Source organism: Alexandromys fortis, unplaced genomic scaffold (assembly GCF_014885135.2).
Source record: "Alexandromys fortis isolate MF-2015 unplaced genomic scaffold, M_Fortis_MF-2015_v1.1 scaffold_122, whole genome shotgun sequence".
NCBI classification, from domain to species: domain Eukaryota; kingdom Metazoa; phylum Chordata; class Mammalia; order Rodentia; family Cricetidae; genus Alexandromys; species Alexandromys fortis.
In genome coordinates this window covers 123,313-142,407 of record NW_026068004.1, presented here as the reverse complement: position 1 = coordinate 142,407, position 19,095 = coordinate 123,313, and the positions used below count along the sequence as shown (strand labels likewise).

The following is a 19,095-nucleotide window of genomic DNA, read 5'->3' as shown; positions in this document are numbered from 1 at the left end:
ACCTAAACCGCTCGTGGTGGCTCACACTTTTAATCCCAGCACTTGGGAGGCACAGGAAGGCTGATCTCTGTGAGTTTGAGACCAGTCTGATCTACACATGGAGTTCCAGGACAGCCAGGAGATCCATAGATCCTATCTCAAAAAGAGACCAAAACCAAAACCAAGCAAACAAACCAAACCCATAACTATTTGGATTGGTGGGCAGGCTCAAAGGGTAGCAAAGGGTTCTTTTCATTCTTTTTAATGCTAGGTGCCCTATGTTATATAAAGTTCACTCAAGAACTCTTTACCTTATGTATTGGGTTCTATGTAAACACTTAATTTTCTTTTGTGTAAGAATAAGACTCAAAACCTAGCATGGTGGCAGAAGAATTGGGAGTTCAAGGCCAACCTGGAACTAGACATAATCACATTAAGAGGAAAGTATGCCGTTCTCAGGACAACAAATACTGGGGGCTGGGGCATAGCTCAGTACTTAAAGAGCTTGCTGCATAGGCACAAGTTTGATCTCTGGCACCCACATAGTCTGGGTTGGCGGTATGCTTCTGCAATCCCAGTCCTGGGGAAGTGGAGGCAGAAGGATCCCTGGGGCTCATTGGCCAATCCGGCCTAATCCACAAGCCCCAGGTCATTGAGAGGCCCTATCTCAAAAAGCACACACATGAGCATAAAACACACACGAAGCATTACATGTTCTTTCTCATTTGTGCTTCCTAGATTTATATGAATTTATAAACTCATGTGTATAGGATATGCAAGTAAATGTGAAGCCATCTTGGGGAATGAAGGGGACAAATGGGAAGGGAAGGGGAAGAAATAGGGGAGTGGGTATTGGGGTGCGTATGCTCAAAGTGCATCATATACTTTCATGGAGATGGCCTTATGTAACCAAGAATAATATAATAAAATAATTAATTAATAATGTGCTCTTATCCTCTAAAGAAGAAAAAAGGGAAGTCCAAGGTTTTATGTGGAGTTCAAAGTCTTAGCATTTGGCTCAATATGTCACAATTATTGTATGCAATTGTGATTTGTTAAGCAAGTACTGTGATCTATGGACCCTAATACTGTGCTGTAAAAGTTCTAGGAGCCAGGTGTGGTGGTGCATACCTGTAAGGTGGAGGCTGGAGGATCAGGAAGTCAAGGCCATCTTCATCTACATAGTTAAGTTCATGAATTTGAGGCCAGTGTCCTGTCCACCATGAGACCCTATCTCAAACAAGAAGAAGAGTTCTGGAAGGGAATGTTCATTTTTCACTTTGGGAGTATGTTAAGTCTTGTTTTTGTTTCTTTTTAATTAACATGACAGAATCTTAGAGAAAAATAATTTAAAGTGTGGTAGGAGATGGCTCAGTGGCTAAGAGCACTTGAGTCCAGTTTCCAGCACTAATGTTGGGCGCTTCACAACCACCCATAACTCCAGTTCCAGGGAACTCAATTCCTTCTTCTGGCCACTAAGGATTCTCTCACCTACACACCTACACCTACACACACACACACACACACACACACACACACACACGGATTCATTTTGGCTTGGTTTCAGAGATTTCAGTTCACAGTTATCGATCTCCATTGCTTTTTTTTTTTTTAAAGATTTGTTTAGCATATGTGGGTGATTTGTCTGCATGTTTGCCTGCACACCAGAAAAGGGTATCAGATCCCGTTATATTGTGAGCTACTATATGGGTGCTTGGAATTGAACCCAGGACCTCTGGAAGAACAATCAGTGCTCCAGCCCCCACCCTTTTCTCCTCTCTCTTTGTTCTTTTTTCATATTTCTATTTTCTTTAGTCTTCTGGTAAAGGAAAAGCATTCTACTGAAAGAACATGGTAAAAGAAAGCTGCTCACTCCTTGGCATCCAGGGAGCAGCAAGGGGGTGAGGAGAGAGGGAAAGGATGCACCCTTATGCCAGAAGAGGGTGTCTGATCTCTTGGAGCTAGCTAGAGTTGTAGGTGGTTGTGAGCTGCATCTTTACCTTGATTCTCTACAAGAGCCTGATGTAGGTACTGATAAATAAACTCAGGTTATCTGCAAGAGCAAGGACTCTTAACCCATGAGCTGTCTCCAGCCTATAAGGCATATTGTTATCAGATGTTTCACTTCCGCCCACCCACCATTTCCCGAATAACCACTCAGAGGCTTAATATTAATTATAATTGTTCGGCCGATGGCTCAGACTTATTACTAGCTAGCTCTTACATACAGATGAACCTGTTTCCATTAATCTGTGTATCGCCACATGACCCATGGTTTCCCAGTAGTGATGGTAATGATCTGGCATCTTACTCCTCCAGTGACTGCTGATGTCTCCCTTGACTCCGCATCCTTTCTTCCTGTATCTCTGCTTGGATTTCCCACCTAGCTATATTCTGCCTTGCCATAGGCCAGAGCAGCTTTATTCATCAACCAATAGAAGCAACACATATTTGCAGCATATAGAAGGATGTCCCACATCAACATATAACCCAATACTTCACCATGAAAGGACACTTCATCAAACAGTGTGGGGTTTAATAGTAATGGAGAAGGAGGAAAAGAGCAGAGCAAAATTTCTGAGTGTCTGCTGTATATCAGACGTTGTGCTCTTTCTTTTGAGACAGGGTCTTACTCTATAGCCTGTTCTGGTGTAGGACACGCTGTGACTCCAGGGTCTGGCTTTGAAGAGTCCTGCCTCAGCCTCCTGTGTGCTGGAGTTACAAGTATGAGCCACCGTGGCTGTGCATTTGCTGATCATCCGGCTTCTTTGTAAATATGATTGCTGTAGTACCATTTTACAAATGAGGAAACAAGTTAAGTCTTTTGTTTGAGGTTTCATATGATGTATTCGATGGAGTCAGGAAAATATACAGCTTTATTTAGTACAAAACCTGAGGTTTTTCCTGAAGTCCTCTACCTCTTAAAGTGCCAAACAAGGCCCTCTGAATTCAGAGACACCCACTGAAGACTTGTGGGGTGAGTAGGATCTTGTGAAAGGCGAGGCAGGAGTTGAGGCTGGGTTCTACAGGCTGGGTTCTATGGGTGAGCTGGCCAGAAAGTAGGAGGAGCTTCACGGTAGGAGTAGGTCTGAGGGTGACATGTATGGGAACCTGTCCTTTTAGATCGAGATGTCTGGGTGGTGAATTAATGAGGGAGGATGAAGACAATATGCAAAGGGCCTTGGGTGCCAGTTGGACCAGTTTTGGCCTTAACCTGCAGGCATCTTCTAACCCTGAAAGTTTTGGAACAGAAAGATGAAATCAGAGTTTCATGTGGCCAAGACCAGAGACTACATTAGGCAAGGAGACGTGGGAGGACCTTTTAGGCTCTTGTGGCAGCAAAGGAGGAGGCGATAGCTTGGGAATGAAGAGACACTTGGTTGACTCCCTCTGGAGGCCCCTATGAAGGGCGAGTGGATGGCAGGATGGCAGAGCTGAGGTCAGAGTGATGGGGCTGCTGCTGGCTGCATTGCGAGCACAGAGTGGGACCAGTTTTACCGGGGACCCACCCAAGTAAAATACATCCTGTGGGGACTCTCTGGAGACAGAGGAGGGCTGAGCTGGATGGCTCCTGCTTACAGTGACCCGTGATGTCTGCCCATCCCCAGAGAAGGGACCAGGCCCAAATCTGCACTGGTACTTATGATAGCTACTAGCTGTCTGTGCTGTTAGCTTACATAAAGTGAAATTAAGAATTGAGTTTCTCAGTGGATAGTGGTGGCACATGCCTTTAATCCCAGCACTTGGGAGGCAGAGATAGGTGGATCTCTGTGAGTTTGAAGCCAGCCTGGTCTATAAGAGTTAGTTCCAGGACAGGCTCCATTCCCCCCCCTCCCCAAGTTTCTCTTTTGCCGTAGTCACATTTTAGGTGTTAGTGTAGTTAATGGTCACACTATTGCATAAGGTACCTATAGAACATTCTGTCCTCAATTTTTTTTTCTCCATGAGACAGGATCTTACTGTATAATCCTGGCTGGCCTAGAGCTCACTATGTAGACCAGGCTAGCCTTAAAATCAGAGATCTACCTGCCTTTTGCTTCCCAAGGGCTAGGATTAAAGGTATGTCTCAGCATGCTCGATTTGTTTCCTTTTTTTAAAATTTGTGTGTGTGTGTTTGTGAGTGTGTGTGTGTGTATGTGTGTGTGTAGGGTGTGCCAGTGCTCCTGTGGAGGCCAGAGGAGAATGTTGTAGAGTCGCTTCTCTCCTTCCGGTGTGTGGGTTCCAGGGATTAGGCTCAGGTCGTCAAGCTTGCGTGGCTGGTACTTTATCCACTCGAGCCATTTTACAAGCCCAGAAATAGGGTATCTTGATTTGAACTGAACTTTGCAGTTTTACTTTCAATTGAAAGTCCAGACTCCACATGAGATGTAGGCCTGACATCAAGGACCTAAAACTGAGGCCAGAGGCCTTGTCTACTGTCTTCATTTTGTAGTTTTGGGGCTTCTCTGGGCCTCATTTGACTTCTAGAGCACTTTGGCTACTGGGTGAAGGATGGCTTCAAGTTAACTGTGGAAAAAGACAGCAACTGTAGGAGGAAGATGCGGTTGATCTTCAGCCGAGGAAGCAGGGGCTTTTAGGTTAGATAGCTTGTTCTAGGTCACGCTTGTAAGAGGCAGCGGAACCTAAGTTCCTGACTCCAAAGCCTGTGTCTTTTATGTAATACGAAAACCACAGATTAGGGCTGGGGATGTGGCTCAATCATTAGAGTGCTTGCCTCATGTGCACAAGGCTGGAGGTTTGACCCATGGCCCTTTAGTAACTGACTGGCCATGGGGCACAGCTGTAGTCACAGCTTTCAGTAGGCGAAGGCGGGGTGTCCGAAGTTCACAGTCATTCCCTTCTAGGTATTGAGTTTATGACTAGCCTGGACTACATGAGATCCACCTCAAAAATAAAACCAAAGCAAAATGAAAAAGAAAGCAAAAATAAGCAAAAAGAGAAACATCACCACAGTGAAATGACCATTATTAAATATTTGCTGTGTACCCTTGCAGATTTCCTTTATTTCTTAAAATTAATTTATTAATTATTTTATCTATTTATTTAATGTACATTGGTGTTTTGTCTGTGTTAGGGTGTTGGGTCCCCTGGAACTGCAATTGCAGACAGTTGTGAGCTGCTATGTGGTTGCTGGGAATTGAACCCAGGTTTTCTGGAAGTGTTCTTCCAGTCAGTGCTCTTAACCACTGAGCCATCTCTCCAGCCCCAGCCCCTTCTTTTTTTTTTTTTCAAATATTTATTTATTTTTTATGTATACAATATTCTGTCTGTGTGTATGCCTGCAGGCCAGAAGAGGGCACCAGACCCTATTACAGATGGTTGTGAGCCACCATGTGGTTGCTGGGAATTGAACTCAGGACCTTTGGAAGAGCAGGCAATGCTCTTAACCTCTGAGCCATCTCTCCAGCCCCAGCCCCTTCTTTTTTTTAAAATGATTTATTTTTTATGTTCATTGGGGTTCGGCCTGTATTTTGCTTGTATCAGTTTGTCAGATCCCCTGGAACTGGCGTGACAGACAGTTGCGAGCTGCCATGTGGGTGCTGGGGATTGAATCTTGGTTCTTTGGAAGAATGGCCAACCGCTGAACCATCTTAATCACTGAGCCATCTCTCCATCCCCAGATTTTCTATGTGTTTATAGCTCTTTATTTTCTGACACTTTGAAAAAGTTCCTGGATGGCTGTGATGATGCACCTCTTTAATCCCAGCAGCACTCAGGAGGGAGAAGCAGGGAGATCTGTGAGTTTGAAAGAAGGAGAAGGGGAGGTCACGTGGGAGGGTTTGGAGGGAGAAGAGGGATAGGGGAAATGGTATAATTACAGTTTTTTTAATTAAAATTATTTTTTAGAAGCCGGGCGGTGGGGCGCACGCCTTCAATCCCAGCACTTGGGAGGCAGAGGCAGGCGGATCTCTGTGAGTTCGAGACCAGCCTGGTCTACAGAGCTAGTTCCAGGACAGGCTCCAAAGCCACAGAGACACACTGTTTCGAAAAACCAAAAAAAAAAAAAAAAAATTTATTTTTTAGAAGATGTTTCTTTAGCTTACAGTTTTGGAGGCCAAAGGTCCAAGTTTGAGCAGCCCCATCTATTCACAGTGTGTGGCAGTGTGTGTAGAAGAGGCCACACTGTGAAGCCAGAAGGATTTATGGGCCAGTGCTGTTCTCTGAGACAGGGTTTCTCTGTGCAGCCCTGACTGTCCTGGAACTCTCTTTGTAGATCAGGATACCTTGAACTCACAGATATCCTCCTGCTGCTGCGCCCCTCCCCCCATTGCTGGACGTGTGTCACCACTGCCCAGAGGGTTGTTCTTTCTGTTAGGACTTGCTGTTGAGGGGACTAACTAGTGTTCACCAGAAACATCCTTAATCCCTTCTGAGACTAGCATCACCAGTTGACCGGATCACCTCAGAGCCTAGGCTTTTGGAGTTTTACTACCACTTGCCCTTGCTAAATGAAGGTTAATCTTCCAGAGAAGCCTGTGGACAAGCTGCATCCAAGCCATGGCCCTATGTATGTGTTGTGTGTAGATGGGTGTTAGTTTATGCCTCATATGTGGGCTTAGATTCCTAGTCCTTCCGAGCTCATGGCGATGTCGCGGGCTACACTCATCACCAAGTCTTCAGTGTTTCATCGGCAGTTTTGAACTCCCAAAAGCTTTGAGGGCTCAAAAGGAGTTTTGTTTGGCTCAAGCTAGATTTGGCAGTGAACATTCCTTTTACTGATATGAGGCTATTTATAGACTTTATTTATCCAAGTATTGCTATTCATAAGTTGTACTGCGTCTCAGCTTCTACTGGGATTTTTTACCACAATGGTGTAGGGAATGTCTTATCATTTTAGAGTTACCAAAATTTGCGTTCCAATATACACTGGTCTTGGAGGTTTTGAAGCCAGGTTCTGTGAGTCTGTGTTTAGCAGTACTGCTATTCGGGCTAAGAAGAAGCCTTAAAAGGCAACATTATTTGTAAAGCAAGGTTCGTGTGGGTAGATTGTTGACTTTTTTTTTTTTTAAGATGTGAATGCAGAGTCAGAATTTTAAAAAAAAGAAATAAACATTCCATACTTTTCCACACCCAGATCAAGTGCATGCAGTTGTTAAGACTGACCGACTAGGTAGACTGTCAATGGGATATGACGTCAAGTGGAGGCGTGACAGGTAGTCATCAGGAATGCATTCAGAGATCACCCCTGAGAAATGACCCCAGTGAGCAGAAAACTGAGACTGTTTTGTTCAGTATTCTTTACCGACTGCCAAGTATGCAGCACTTGTTATGGCTAGCCAAGGGCTGCAGGGAAAAGAATCCCGTGTCCTCTCCTGAGAAGCGTGTGGTCCAGGTAAAGAGGTGAGACATCTAAGACCCCTGAGCCGGTTAGGACTCTGCTGTGTAAGCCCCTGCACAGATGGAAGCACCATGAGCTGGGTGTGCTGGAATCCCTAAAACTGGAAGGTAGAGGAGGTAGCAGGTCTATTCAGTAAGGGTGAGGCTAGCCTGGGCTGTACAGCAAAGTCCCTGTCTTAGAAGACACAAGGGTGCTGGAGAGGTGGCCAAGTTTAGTTCCTGGCATCCACAAGACAGCTCACTACCACCTATAACTCTGGCTCTAGGGGATCGATGCCCTTTTTCGGACCCCTCTGGTGCCTACACGCACATGTATATATTCTCTCTCTCTCTCTCTTTCTCTCTGACACACACACACAATTAAAAATAAAATAAATCTTGGGGCTAGACAGATGGCTCAGTCATTAAGAGAACTGGGTGCTCTTGCAGAAGACCTGGCTTCATTTCCCAGCAACCGCATGATGTCTTTCAGCCATTTGTACCCCAGTTCTAGGGGATCTGACACCTCTTTTGGCCTTTGTTTGTAGGTACCAGGCAAACACCATATACATAAAATAAAATAATTTTAAAAAGTAAAGAAGTAAATCTGGGTGTGGTGGCACATGCCTTTAATCTCAGTACTTGGGAGGTAGAGGCATACACACACACACACACACACACACACACACACACACACACACACACACATATATATCCCTCAAAGGGTTGGAGAGATGGCTCAGGGATTAAGAGCATTGGCTGTTGTTCTTCCAGAGGTCCTGAGTTCAATTCCCAGCAACCACATGGTGGCTCACAACCATCTGTAATAAGATCTGGTGCCCTCTTCTGGTGTGCAGGCATACATGCAGGCAGAACACTGTATACATAATAAATATATCTTTTAAAGAAAAATCCCTCAAAGTTGGACTGTAGAGATTGTAACTAGAGGTTTTCTCCTGCCTACCAATTCCTGAGGCTTCATATTAATTATAAATGTTTGGCCAATGACTCAGGCTTACTACTAGCTAACTCATACATTAAAATTAACCCATTTCTATTAATCTGTGTGGTGACATGTGACCACAGCATTCCCTGTCTGCTGGCATGTTGTTCCTTAGGCAACTGGGTACCATCTCCCAGACTCTACTCTTCACCTGCATCTCTGCTTGGATTTGCTGCCTGACTATCCTGCTTGCCATAGACAAAAGCAGCTTTATCAACCAATGAGAACAACACATATTCACAGCATACAGGATCCCACAACAAGAGATGGCTCAGCAGATAAAGGCACTTGCTGCCATGCCTGACAACCCGAGTTCAATTGCTGAGACCCAAGTGACAGAAGGAGAGAACCAGTTCCCACAAAGTTATCTTCTGACCTCCCCCCCCCCAGACTTAAAGAACTGATTAAAGAGGGCTGACAAGCTGGCTCAGCAGATAAAGCACTTATTGTGCAAGCCCAGGAACCCACATAAAGGTGGGAGGAAAGAACCAATTTCACAGAGTTGTCCTGACTTCCTCCCAGTAATAAAGGGGAAGGAGGAAAGGCGTACAGAAGGGATGTGTGGAGGAGAAGTAAGCAGAGTAAGAGGGTAGAAGGAGAGGACCAGAAGTGGCGGTTCTGAGTTGGAGTTGAAGGGAGTGCGGCTTACCAGATGCTGATGGAATTGTCAGGTGGGCTGAGATACACACAGGGTCAGGGGTATGGCAAAAAGGTAAATAGTTTTGGTGTGAGTGGATTGAGGGCTCAGAGCAGTGGGGTGAGGGTGGGAAGTGCGGCTGGAGAGTCAGCCTGGGTTATTTATAGAGGACTTTGTATGCTAAATACACAGATGCTCAGGTTTTATTTCAAAGGTGACCCTTGTTATTGAGGGACTTTACACATACTCGGCCAGAGAATGGTGCTTTCTTCTGACTGTTGGTTCAGTGGGTTGAAGGTGGTGAATACAAGCCCAAGCTTCGCAGAAATCAAGGTAAGGCATGGCCATGGGATAGAGAAGAGGGTTAAAATAAAAATATTTAAGAGAGCCTGATGTGATGTGGCGCACGCCTTTAATCCTAGCGCTCCAGAGGCAGAGGCTGGTGGAGCTCTGAGTTTGAGGCCAACCTGGTCTACATATGAAGTTCTAGGATAGCCAGGATTGCATAGTAAACTGCTATCTCTAAATAAATAAGTCAATAAGGACAATATTCCTAGACCTGGTAACAACACAAGAAGGAAGGAAAAATCTTGTCACCTCTTGGACTGGGTGACAGGGTTGGAGGGCTGAGGCTGGAGAGGGGCAGAGAGGAACTAGGGAAGCTGTGGCGAGAGGGAATAGTGGCGCCGTGGAGCCGGAAATGCAGTTGACAGCCAGCTTCCATGCCAGGTTCCGAGAACTGCTCATGGCTGGAAATCCCCCAAATGGTGCTTCATAGTCACGAATGAAGATGGTCTGTCCCACGGAGAGGACAGGCAAGATGGAGCGTATGTATTACTCTCACCCGTGGGCTGAGGCCAAACCCTCCGTAGATCACGCTAAGAGGCCTTTTCATCACATAGTCATTGTCACAGCTCCTTAGGCTCTTACAGAGCTCCAACCGCACATTTCCCAGCTGGCGGTGTTAATGTCCCTATGTTAAAGATAAAAGGAAGACCCAAATGAGGACGTGACTTGCCATTTACAGGAAGACGGTGGTAGAGTAGGCCATCTTCAGTTTCACTCTGAGACCATGGTGCAGGCCTGCTGTATCTTTTTACATCTGGGAGTAGCCCAGAGGGAGCTAGCCCTTCCTCCCCAGACTTACCTGTTAGTGGGATTGGCAGCCAGTGTGAGTGATTACACATCTTTCGTTGTTTTTACGAGTTGGAGTCTCCTTGGAGCATAGACTGACCTTGAACTTCTGATCCTACTGCCCCCCTCCCCCCCAAGTGCTAGATTATAAGTGTGCACCACCACCAATTTTGTGCAGTGCTGGGGTGGGACCCAGAGTCCAAGCTCTCAACTGGGCTACATATCAGGCTTGATCATAAATACTATCTGAGTAAAATGACTTGATATCAAATGATGATAGTAATAATAGGCAAACCTTTTTATTTTTAAGTTTATGCACACACACATGCATATGGAAGTGCTGAGAATATAGGTAAGTCCCATGATGCTAGTTGGAGCCCTAAATTCTTTTGTTTTCTTATTTTGTACTATAGAAAAGTTTTTCCTGTAACCTAGGCTGCTCTCAAACTTGAGGCAATTCTTCTGCCCTGGCCTCCTGAGTGCTGGGATTACAGGCATGTGCCGCTATGCTCAGTGAGTATGAGGTTTATATTCTGCCCAGCTGGTTGAGGGCTGGTGCCATTTACTGGAATGCAAAAGATGAAGCCAGGGTGTGGGTGTAGGAACTGGAATCAGGTGGAAGGTAGAGAGCAGAAATGCAAATCTGAGAATTTGCTTAGTTTTTGGGTTATTTGAATGCCGTGAGGCAAGTTTTATTTTCATTAATCATGCAGTTTTCCATAGTGTCCCAGGGTAAACTGGAGCAGTCTGACTGGGGGCTTCCTGAGGCCCAGAGGTCAATGGCTTCATGCAGAGTACCTGGGTTCACAGTGAAGTTTATTATTCGCAGATTTTCCTCCAAGGCTTTCAGACGATGTAGATGGAGAATCTTAAGGGGTCTAGAAAATTCACTCTGCTTTTCCTGTTCAATAGTCTCCCTTGATGGGCGGGGCATTCTCCCAAATCTTGGAGCACTTGGGAGATCTCTGCTGTTCAAGGACAGCCTGAGCTTCTTAGAGAGAACTGACCTAAAGCAAGCAAGCAAACACACCAAGGCCTTATCCTGAACGCTTCCTTTTCCACACTCACACATGCATTCAATTCATTGGCAAGTGAAGCGAGTTCTGCCTTCAAACCAAGTCCAGGAGTGCTCGTCAAGACCACAGCAGCAGCTTCCTGTCCGTGCACCTCCTTACATAAGGCCTATTGTTAGTTTGCCACAGTCAGCCACAGCAAACCTTAAAGTACACAAGTGTATTAGATGAGGTCATTTCTTTGCTTCAAATATTCAAATAACTTCCCTCTTTTTTTTTTTCTTCTTTACGGGTCTCTTACATAGCCATAACTCTGTCCTGGAACTCACTCTGTAGACCAGGCTGGTCTGGAACTCAGAGATCTGCCTGCCTCTGCCTCCTGAGTGCTGGGGTTAAAGGCGTGTGCCACCACCACCTGCTTGGTGACAGGTTCTCTGTTTCTATCACTTGGGAGGCAGAGGCAAGTGGATCTTTATGAGTTCGAGGCCATTTGGAGGTCAGAGAATAGTTAGGGGGAGGTAGTTCACCACATGGGTCCCAGGGATTAAACTTAGATTGCCACGCTTGGTGTCAAGCGCCTTTGCCTACTGAGCCTTCTCACTGGATGGTGTATCTCCATTTTTCTTAGTGAGCTCTTAGCAAAGTTGACAGTCCCCCATGGTCAGCTTGTCTGTCATTTTCTCTAAGTGGTCAGTGGAGCCCCACTCCTAACCTGCTCTCCTTGTGTTCGTTTGCATTTATGTAGCAAGAGACCCATGTGGAGGTGCTAGGGAGAAGGCCTAGAGGTTAAGAGCACTGGCTGTTCTTGCAGAGCGCCCAGGTTCAGTTTCCAGCACCCGCATGGTGGCTCACAGTCATCTGTAACTGTTCCAGGAGATTCTATGCTGTCTTCTAACCTCCTTGGGCATCAGGCACACAGGTGGTGCACATACATACATGTAGGCGAGACATTCACACGCATAAGATGAAAAAAATCTTAGAGAGAGAGAGAGAGCAAGCCATGTGCATAGTTTTTTAAATCCTGAAACTGGCTGGGGAGATGTCTCCGTGGGAAAAAGTGTTTAGAATTTCCAGCACTACCATCGAAAACAAATGAAAAATTAAACCTCGAGTCCAAATGAGGTTAAAGTCCGAGGGCAGAGGTGCCTCGCTTAGGATCTTGCTAGGGTATGGGTAGAAAAGGGAGGAACCCCCAAGGACTAGTTCCCAAAGAAAGCAGTGACATCCATGAGGACTTACTTCAAAGGGATGAACGTGGACAGAGCCGCAGACTGGTAGACTGCTGGGTCTAGCCACGTGCTTATCACTTGCTGTAAACAGCAGGTAATGGAAGGGCTGAGACGAGGCTGGGCTACAGAGGTCGAGAAGACAGGAAAAGATGGCTCGTAGGAGCCCAGGCCCCTGTAGCAGGAGGGAACAGTGTATGTGTCAAGGGTATAGGTTATCAACATGACTCATCACAGGTGAGCCTTGACCACTGGGCACATTTCTGCCCCACAAAGCTTTGATTTTCCTCCTTTGTACGCTGCATCATTTGGAAGGGAGTCTCTCTGCACACCCCAAGGAGTATGTATGGAGTTCGCTTCCTCTCTGAAGGAAGCTGCCATATGAGTGAGCTTCTTGGAATTCTGGGGAGAGTTATGTCTTCTCACTTGTTTTATTATCTCGGTGATTATTTGGTGTTTATTTACGTATTTTTAGCACTTTCCTACTTTCTAGTGCTGTTGGGTTTCAGGCCCACTTTGTGTGTTTCCTTCTCAGTCCCCAAATAACCATACTTCTCAGGGCCCAGTGTTGGAAAATAGTATTAGAAGCTAAGGGCTCTCATCAAGTGTGCTAATTGCTCTTGGTATGTTCTTACTTCTCAGATTGTTGGCAGAGGCTGCTAGTTAGTACCCGGCTGCTTAGCCCCAAAATAATCACACAGAAACTATATTATTTAAATCACTGCTTGGCCCATTAGCTCTAACTTCTTATTGGCTAACTCTTTTTTTTTAAAATATTTATTTATTTATTATGTATACAATATTCTGTCTGCGTGTATGCCTACAGGTCAGAAGAGGGCACCAGACCTCATTACAGATGGTTGTGAGCCNTCAGAAGAGGGCACCAGACCTCATTACAGATGGTTGTGAGCCACCATGTGGTTGCTGGGAATTGAACTCAGGACCTTTGGAACATGAGGCAATGCTCTTAACCACTGAGCCATCTCTCCAGCCCTTATTGGCTAACTCTTATATCTTAATTTAACCCATTTCTGTGTATTGCCACGTGGCTGTGGTTTACCAGCTAAAGTTCCCTCTGCCTCTGGTGGGGCTACATGGCTTCTCTCTGACTCTGCCCTTCTTTCTCCCAGCATTCAGCTTAGTTTCCCTGCCTGACTAAGTTTTGCCCTGCTATAGGTCCAGAGCACTTTCTTTATTCATTGGTGGTAATCACAGCATACAGAGGGAAATCCCACATCATCAGATGACAGCAAAAGAATTGTGTTTGTGGAGGAGGTCACAGGTTTTTGTTTTTTTTTTCTCATTTTCTTTGAGAAAGGATCTCATGAATCCTAGACTCAAATTCACTGTGTAGTTGAAGGTGATTTTGAACTTCTGACTTCCAGTCTCCACTTAGGATTGCTATAAATTCTGGAACTTGTTCTGTACACTAAGCTGGCCTTGAATTTACAAAGCTCCTCCTGTATCTGCCTCCCAAATGCTGGGTTTGAGGGCGTGTACCACTGCTGCATGGCAAGATTTATTTATTAAATAAATTTTTTTATGAGTATGTGTGCCTTGCCTATATGTATGTATGTGCACCAGATGTATGCACCACATGCATGTCTGGTGGCTGCAGAGATAAGAAAAGGGCATTGGATCCCTGCGATTGGAGTTACAGGGGATTGTGAGCTGCCATGTGCATGCCTAGAATCTAACCTGGGTCTACTGCAAGAACAAGAAGTACTCTTAACCACTCAGCCAGCTCTCCAGCCCACTCCCTTTTTCTTGGTGTCTTTATAATCCATAGTGCATTCCTTGTTTGTTTGGGTCAAGGTTTCACATTGTAGCCCAGGCTGGCCTGGAACTTGTGGCAATCCTGTCTTAGCCTACCAAGGGCTAAGATTACTCTATGTATCATTATACTTGTCTTGCATTCCTTTTGTGTGTATATGTGTAGTTCATGCATGTCTTAGTCAGAGTCTCATTGCTATGAAGAGATGTCGTGACCATATCTACTCTTAGAAAGGAAAGTATTTAATTGGTGCTATATACAGTTTCAGAGGTTTAGTCCATTATCATCATGGTGGGAAGCATGGCAGTGTGCAGACAGACATGGTGCTGGAGAGGCAACGGAGAGTTCTGCAGAGAAAGTGAGCCACTGGGCTTTGCTTGAGCTTCTGAAACCTCAAAGTCCACCTACATGACACACTTCCACTAAACAAGGCCACACCTATTCTAAGAAGGCCGCACCTCCTAATCCCTGCCAAGGGGTGCCCCTCCATAATGACCAAGCACCCAAATATATGAGCCTATGGGGGCCATTCTTATTCAAGCCACCACACGTTGAGTGTGCAGGTGTGCATGCTGTGCCAGGTGGCCGTAGAGGATGGAGTGAGATGTTGAGTCTCTTCTGCTGCCACTGTCTGCCTCTTTGCCTTGAGACAGGGTCTCACTGAACCAGAAGAAAGTTCAACATTTCAGCTAGGCTGGCTGGACAGCAAGTTCTTAGAATCCATCCACTTATCTTATGCTGGGGTCACAGGCACGTGTTTGACTTTTTAAATGGGTTCTAGGGGTTTGAGCTAAGGTTTTTCATGCTTGTAGAGCAAGTGTTGTGTAGCTGGTCTTTCTTTGGACCGCCAGTACCCAAATAAAGACACAGAGACTTTTCATTAGTGATAAAAGCTTGGCTAAACTTAACTTAATCCATTTATATTAATCTATGTTCTGCCATGTGGCTTGTTACCTCTCCTTCATATTGTATGTTTGACTTCCTCTGAGTCTCACTGGTGAATCCCTGCCTCTCTGATTCTTCCCTCTAGTTCCTTTCTCTTCCTGGAAGTCCTGCCTATCCTCTCCTACCCAGCTATTGGCCATTCAGCTCTTTATTAAACCAACCAGAAGGTGCCTTGGCAGAGACATCTTCACAGCATACAAAAAGATTACCCTGGGCTGGAGAGATGGCTTAGAGGATAAGAGAACTGACTGCTGTTCCGGAGGTCCTGAGTTCAATTCCCAGCAACCACATGAAGGCTCACACCCATTATAATGAGATCTGAGATCTGGTGCCCAGAACACCATATACATAATAAATAAATTAAAAAAAAAGATTATCCCACAACGGGTATTGTTACCCACTGAGTCACCTTCCCAGTTACTCCACCTTGTTTTTGGTTTATTTCCTTGTTTGTTTGAGATAAGATCTCACTACACACACACACACACACACACACACACACACACACACGTATGTACATATATATATTTGTCAGACCTAGAATTCTCTAAATACACTAGGCTGGCCTTGAACTCACAGAGATCCACCTACCTCTGCCTTCTGAATGCTGGGATTAAAGTTGTGCACTACTATGCCCAGCCAATTTTCTTTCTTTTTAAAGATTTGTCTTTAGTATTTTTAATTATTCATATTTGTGTGGGTTGAGGTTGGGGTAGTTGGTACGGATATGTGCAGGTGAGTGAGTGCCCTTGCCCTCTGAGGCCAGAGACATAGAATTTCCAGAGTGGGAGTTACAGTTACAGCTGGGATTTTGAGCCACCTATATGGGTGCTGGGAACCCAAATCTGGCCCTGTGGTAGAGCAGTATGTACTTTTAACTGCTGAGCCATCGCTTCAACCCCTAATTTTCTTTCTTTTTCTTCTTTTGGTTTGATTTGTTTGGTTGTTTTTTTGTTTTGTTTTTTGAGACAGGGTTTCTCTGGGTAGCCCAGGGTGTCCTGGAAATCACTCTGTAGACCAGGCTGACCTCAAGCTCAGAGATATACCTATCTCTGCCTCTCGAGTGCTGGGATCAAAGGTGTGTGCCATCACCACCTGGCTAATTTTTCTTTCTACATTTATCTTGCTTTTAACAAATCTCTTTCAAACTGGGGAGTGGTGGTGCATACCGTCTGAGGGCCAGCGTGGGCTTTGCAGGGTTTCCAAGCAGGATGCAGACTGCTAGTGGTCCCTTGGCGAGCGTCTAGAAGCTGTGGTCTGTGTGTATACTTTATACTATCACACTAGTAAACTTTAATTTCTTCTCCTCAGGTGGCTCCAACTTGGACAGCTCAAGGCCAAATGGGAGAGGCCTGCTTATGGACCAAAGCTCTGGGGCCAGGTGTTCAGATAAGCCAGAAAACTGCCCCACAAGGTAACGCAACCTTCACTTCATTTGTATCTCTTATGAGTGAGACTGTATTCATCAGAGAATCTCGCAACTGTGTATAACATAAATTGTTCCAAGTGGCTGAAGCCTAAGAAATGTCCCTGACTTGTGTGACACAGCTCTCTTACTGTGTAAGCTACATCCACTTACAGGGACTGTTGTTTTCGTCAGAGTTCTGTACTTTACTGTTTTAGAGCTGAGGAGATTCAGGTGACGAAGTGATAGGTGGGTGGAGAGATGGCTCGGTAGTTAAGAGCACTGGCTGGTTTTATGGAGAACTCAGGTTTGATTCCCGGCAACCACATGGCTCCAGGGGTCTGATGCTCTCTTCTGGGAATTGTGCTCACGTGTACATATCCTTAGGGAGACACGCACATACTTAAAAATAATAAAATAGATCTTAGAAAAAAAAAAGAGGAGAGAGATGCTGAGCAGTGGTGGCACATATCGTTAATCCCAGTACTTAGGAGACAGAAGCAGGAATAGTTCTGTGAGTTTGAGGCCAGCTTGATCTACAAAGTGAGTTCCAAGACAGCCAGGGCAACACAGAGAAACCCTGTCTCAAAAAAAAAAAATTAAAAGAAAGAATAGAGACTACATAGGTTGGCTAGAGGGGATGACTCAGTAGACAAAGCATTGTCTCATTAATCTGAGTTCAGATTCCCAGAACCTGTGTTAATTTGTTTTTTAATAAGGCACTCGAACTTGAACTTGTAAGCACTCTAACACTCTTGAAGAGATTTAGAAAATGTTTTGTAGAGATATTTTAGCAGCGTAGAGCACTTACTGTGCTATTGTGAGAGCCAGAGTCCAGATCTCAAGATCTGAGTAACCAACCAGCTATTCAGTGAACACGTTTTTTTCTGAGACAGGGTTTCTCTGTAGCTTTGGTGCCTGTCCTGGAACTAGCTCTTGTAGACCAGGGTGGCCTCGAACTCACAGCAGTGAAAACATTTGTAATCCAGGCCCCAGGACAGGAGGATGGAGCACGGAAACAGGAGGATTACTGGAACTTGCTGCCTTCCACTCCAGTTTAGCAAACAGGAGCCCTAGGTTCAGGGAGAAAGCTATTCCAGTCTGCCTGAGGGCCTAGAGATGGAGAGGAGGAACAGTGCCCTCTTCTGGCCATGTGTGCATACAAGCAGATAATTTAAAAAAAATTTAAACCTGGCAAAGGTGGCTCACTCCTTTAATCCTGGGGTGGGCAGAGGCAGGTGGAGCTTTGTGGATTCAAGGCCAGCCTGCTCTATGCATGATTTACAGGCCATTCCTCCATACAGCAAAATTCTGTTTTAAAAAAACAAGGAAAAATATAGGAAAATGAAAATGTTTTATTCCCCCTTCACATTCTTTTTACACTTTCCTGACTTGGAAAACACTTAATTTTTTCTTTACCTCTCTCCCATCATGTACATTGTATTTAGTGTGTTTTCTAAGTGCCTCCCACTGATGGTAGAATCATATGGTCAAGACAAAATACATTTTGGTCAGTATTTTAGTTATACCTTAGGCAACAATAAGAAACCCCCAAATTTGAATGTATTCAGAAATCCACCATTCTCAAAACATTTTGGTATCTATGTTATATATTCTTAAATTTTTTTTTTTTGAGACACGGTTTTTGTATGTGTCCCTGACTGTCATAGAACTCACTTTGTAGACCAGGCTGGCCTCGAACTCACAGAGATCCTCCTGCCTCTGCCTCCCAAGTGCTGGGATTAAAAGTGTGCACATCCATGCCCCACTAAGACTTTTTTTTAAGGATTTATTTTATGTGAATGAGTGTTTTGTATGTGTGTATGTGCCACACATGTATCTGATGCCCTCAGGTTAGAAGACAGCACCAATATCTGGAACTGGAGTTAACAGACAGTTGTGAGCCATCAACTGAACTTGGTTTCTCTACAAGAGCAACAGGTGTTCTTAACCACTGAGCCATCTTCCCAGTCACACCCCCGTCCTTATTTTTCTTGAGACAGAGTCTCTAGGTAGCCCTGGCTATCCTAGACTATCCTAGATGGCCTTGAACTCAGAGGTCTGCTGCCTCTGGCTTCCCAGTGCTGAGATTAACATGTACCAACCACCATGTGCTGTATATATAACCGTAGTTGATATATAAGTAACGGTGGTGCTATACTCATGTGTTATCTTAGTCAGTGTTCTGTTGTGAAGAGACACCATGACCAAAGCAACTATTAGAGAGGAAAGCATTTAATTGGGGCTTGCTTACAGTTTCAGAGGTTTAGTCCTCCATCATCATGGTGGGGAACATGATGGCATGCAGGCTGGAGCAGTAGCTGAGACTTACATCCTGATCCATAGGCAGCAGGAAGAGAGCTTGGGCCTGGTGTGGGCTTTTGAAACCTCAGAGCCCACCTCTAGTGTTATACTCCTCCAACAAGGCCACACCCACTCCAACAAAGCCACACCTCCTCCAACAAAGCCACACCTTCTAATCCTTCTAATCCTTTCACATAGTGCCATTCCCTGGTAAGTAATTAAACATTCAAATGTACAAGCCTGTGGGGGCTGTTCTTATTCAAACCGCCACACTTGTCATTTAGTGCTGGGAATGGCTTCTAGAGCCTTGTATACTTTAGTTCATTAAGACATCTTCAACGAGTTTCTTTGGTTATAA

The 19,095-nt window shown here is 45.0% G+C and overlaps 1 protein-coding gene across 1 annotated transcript in view; it reads left to right on the top strand.

The window, feature by feature from the left end:
- The window catches only part of Inpp5b (inositol polyphosphate-5-phosphatase B), a 65,900-nt gene that overhangs the window by 19,649 nt on the left and 27,156 nt on the right, over positions 1-19,095 (top strand). The window contains 1 exon segment of the mRNA XM_050161329.1: positions 16,340-16,442. Coding sequence (XP_050017286.1) covers positions 16,340-16,442 — 103 coding nt within the window.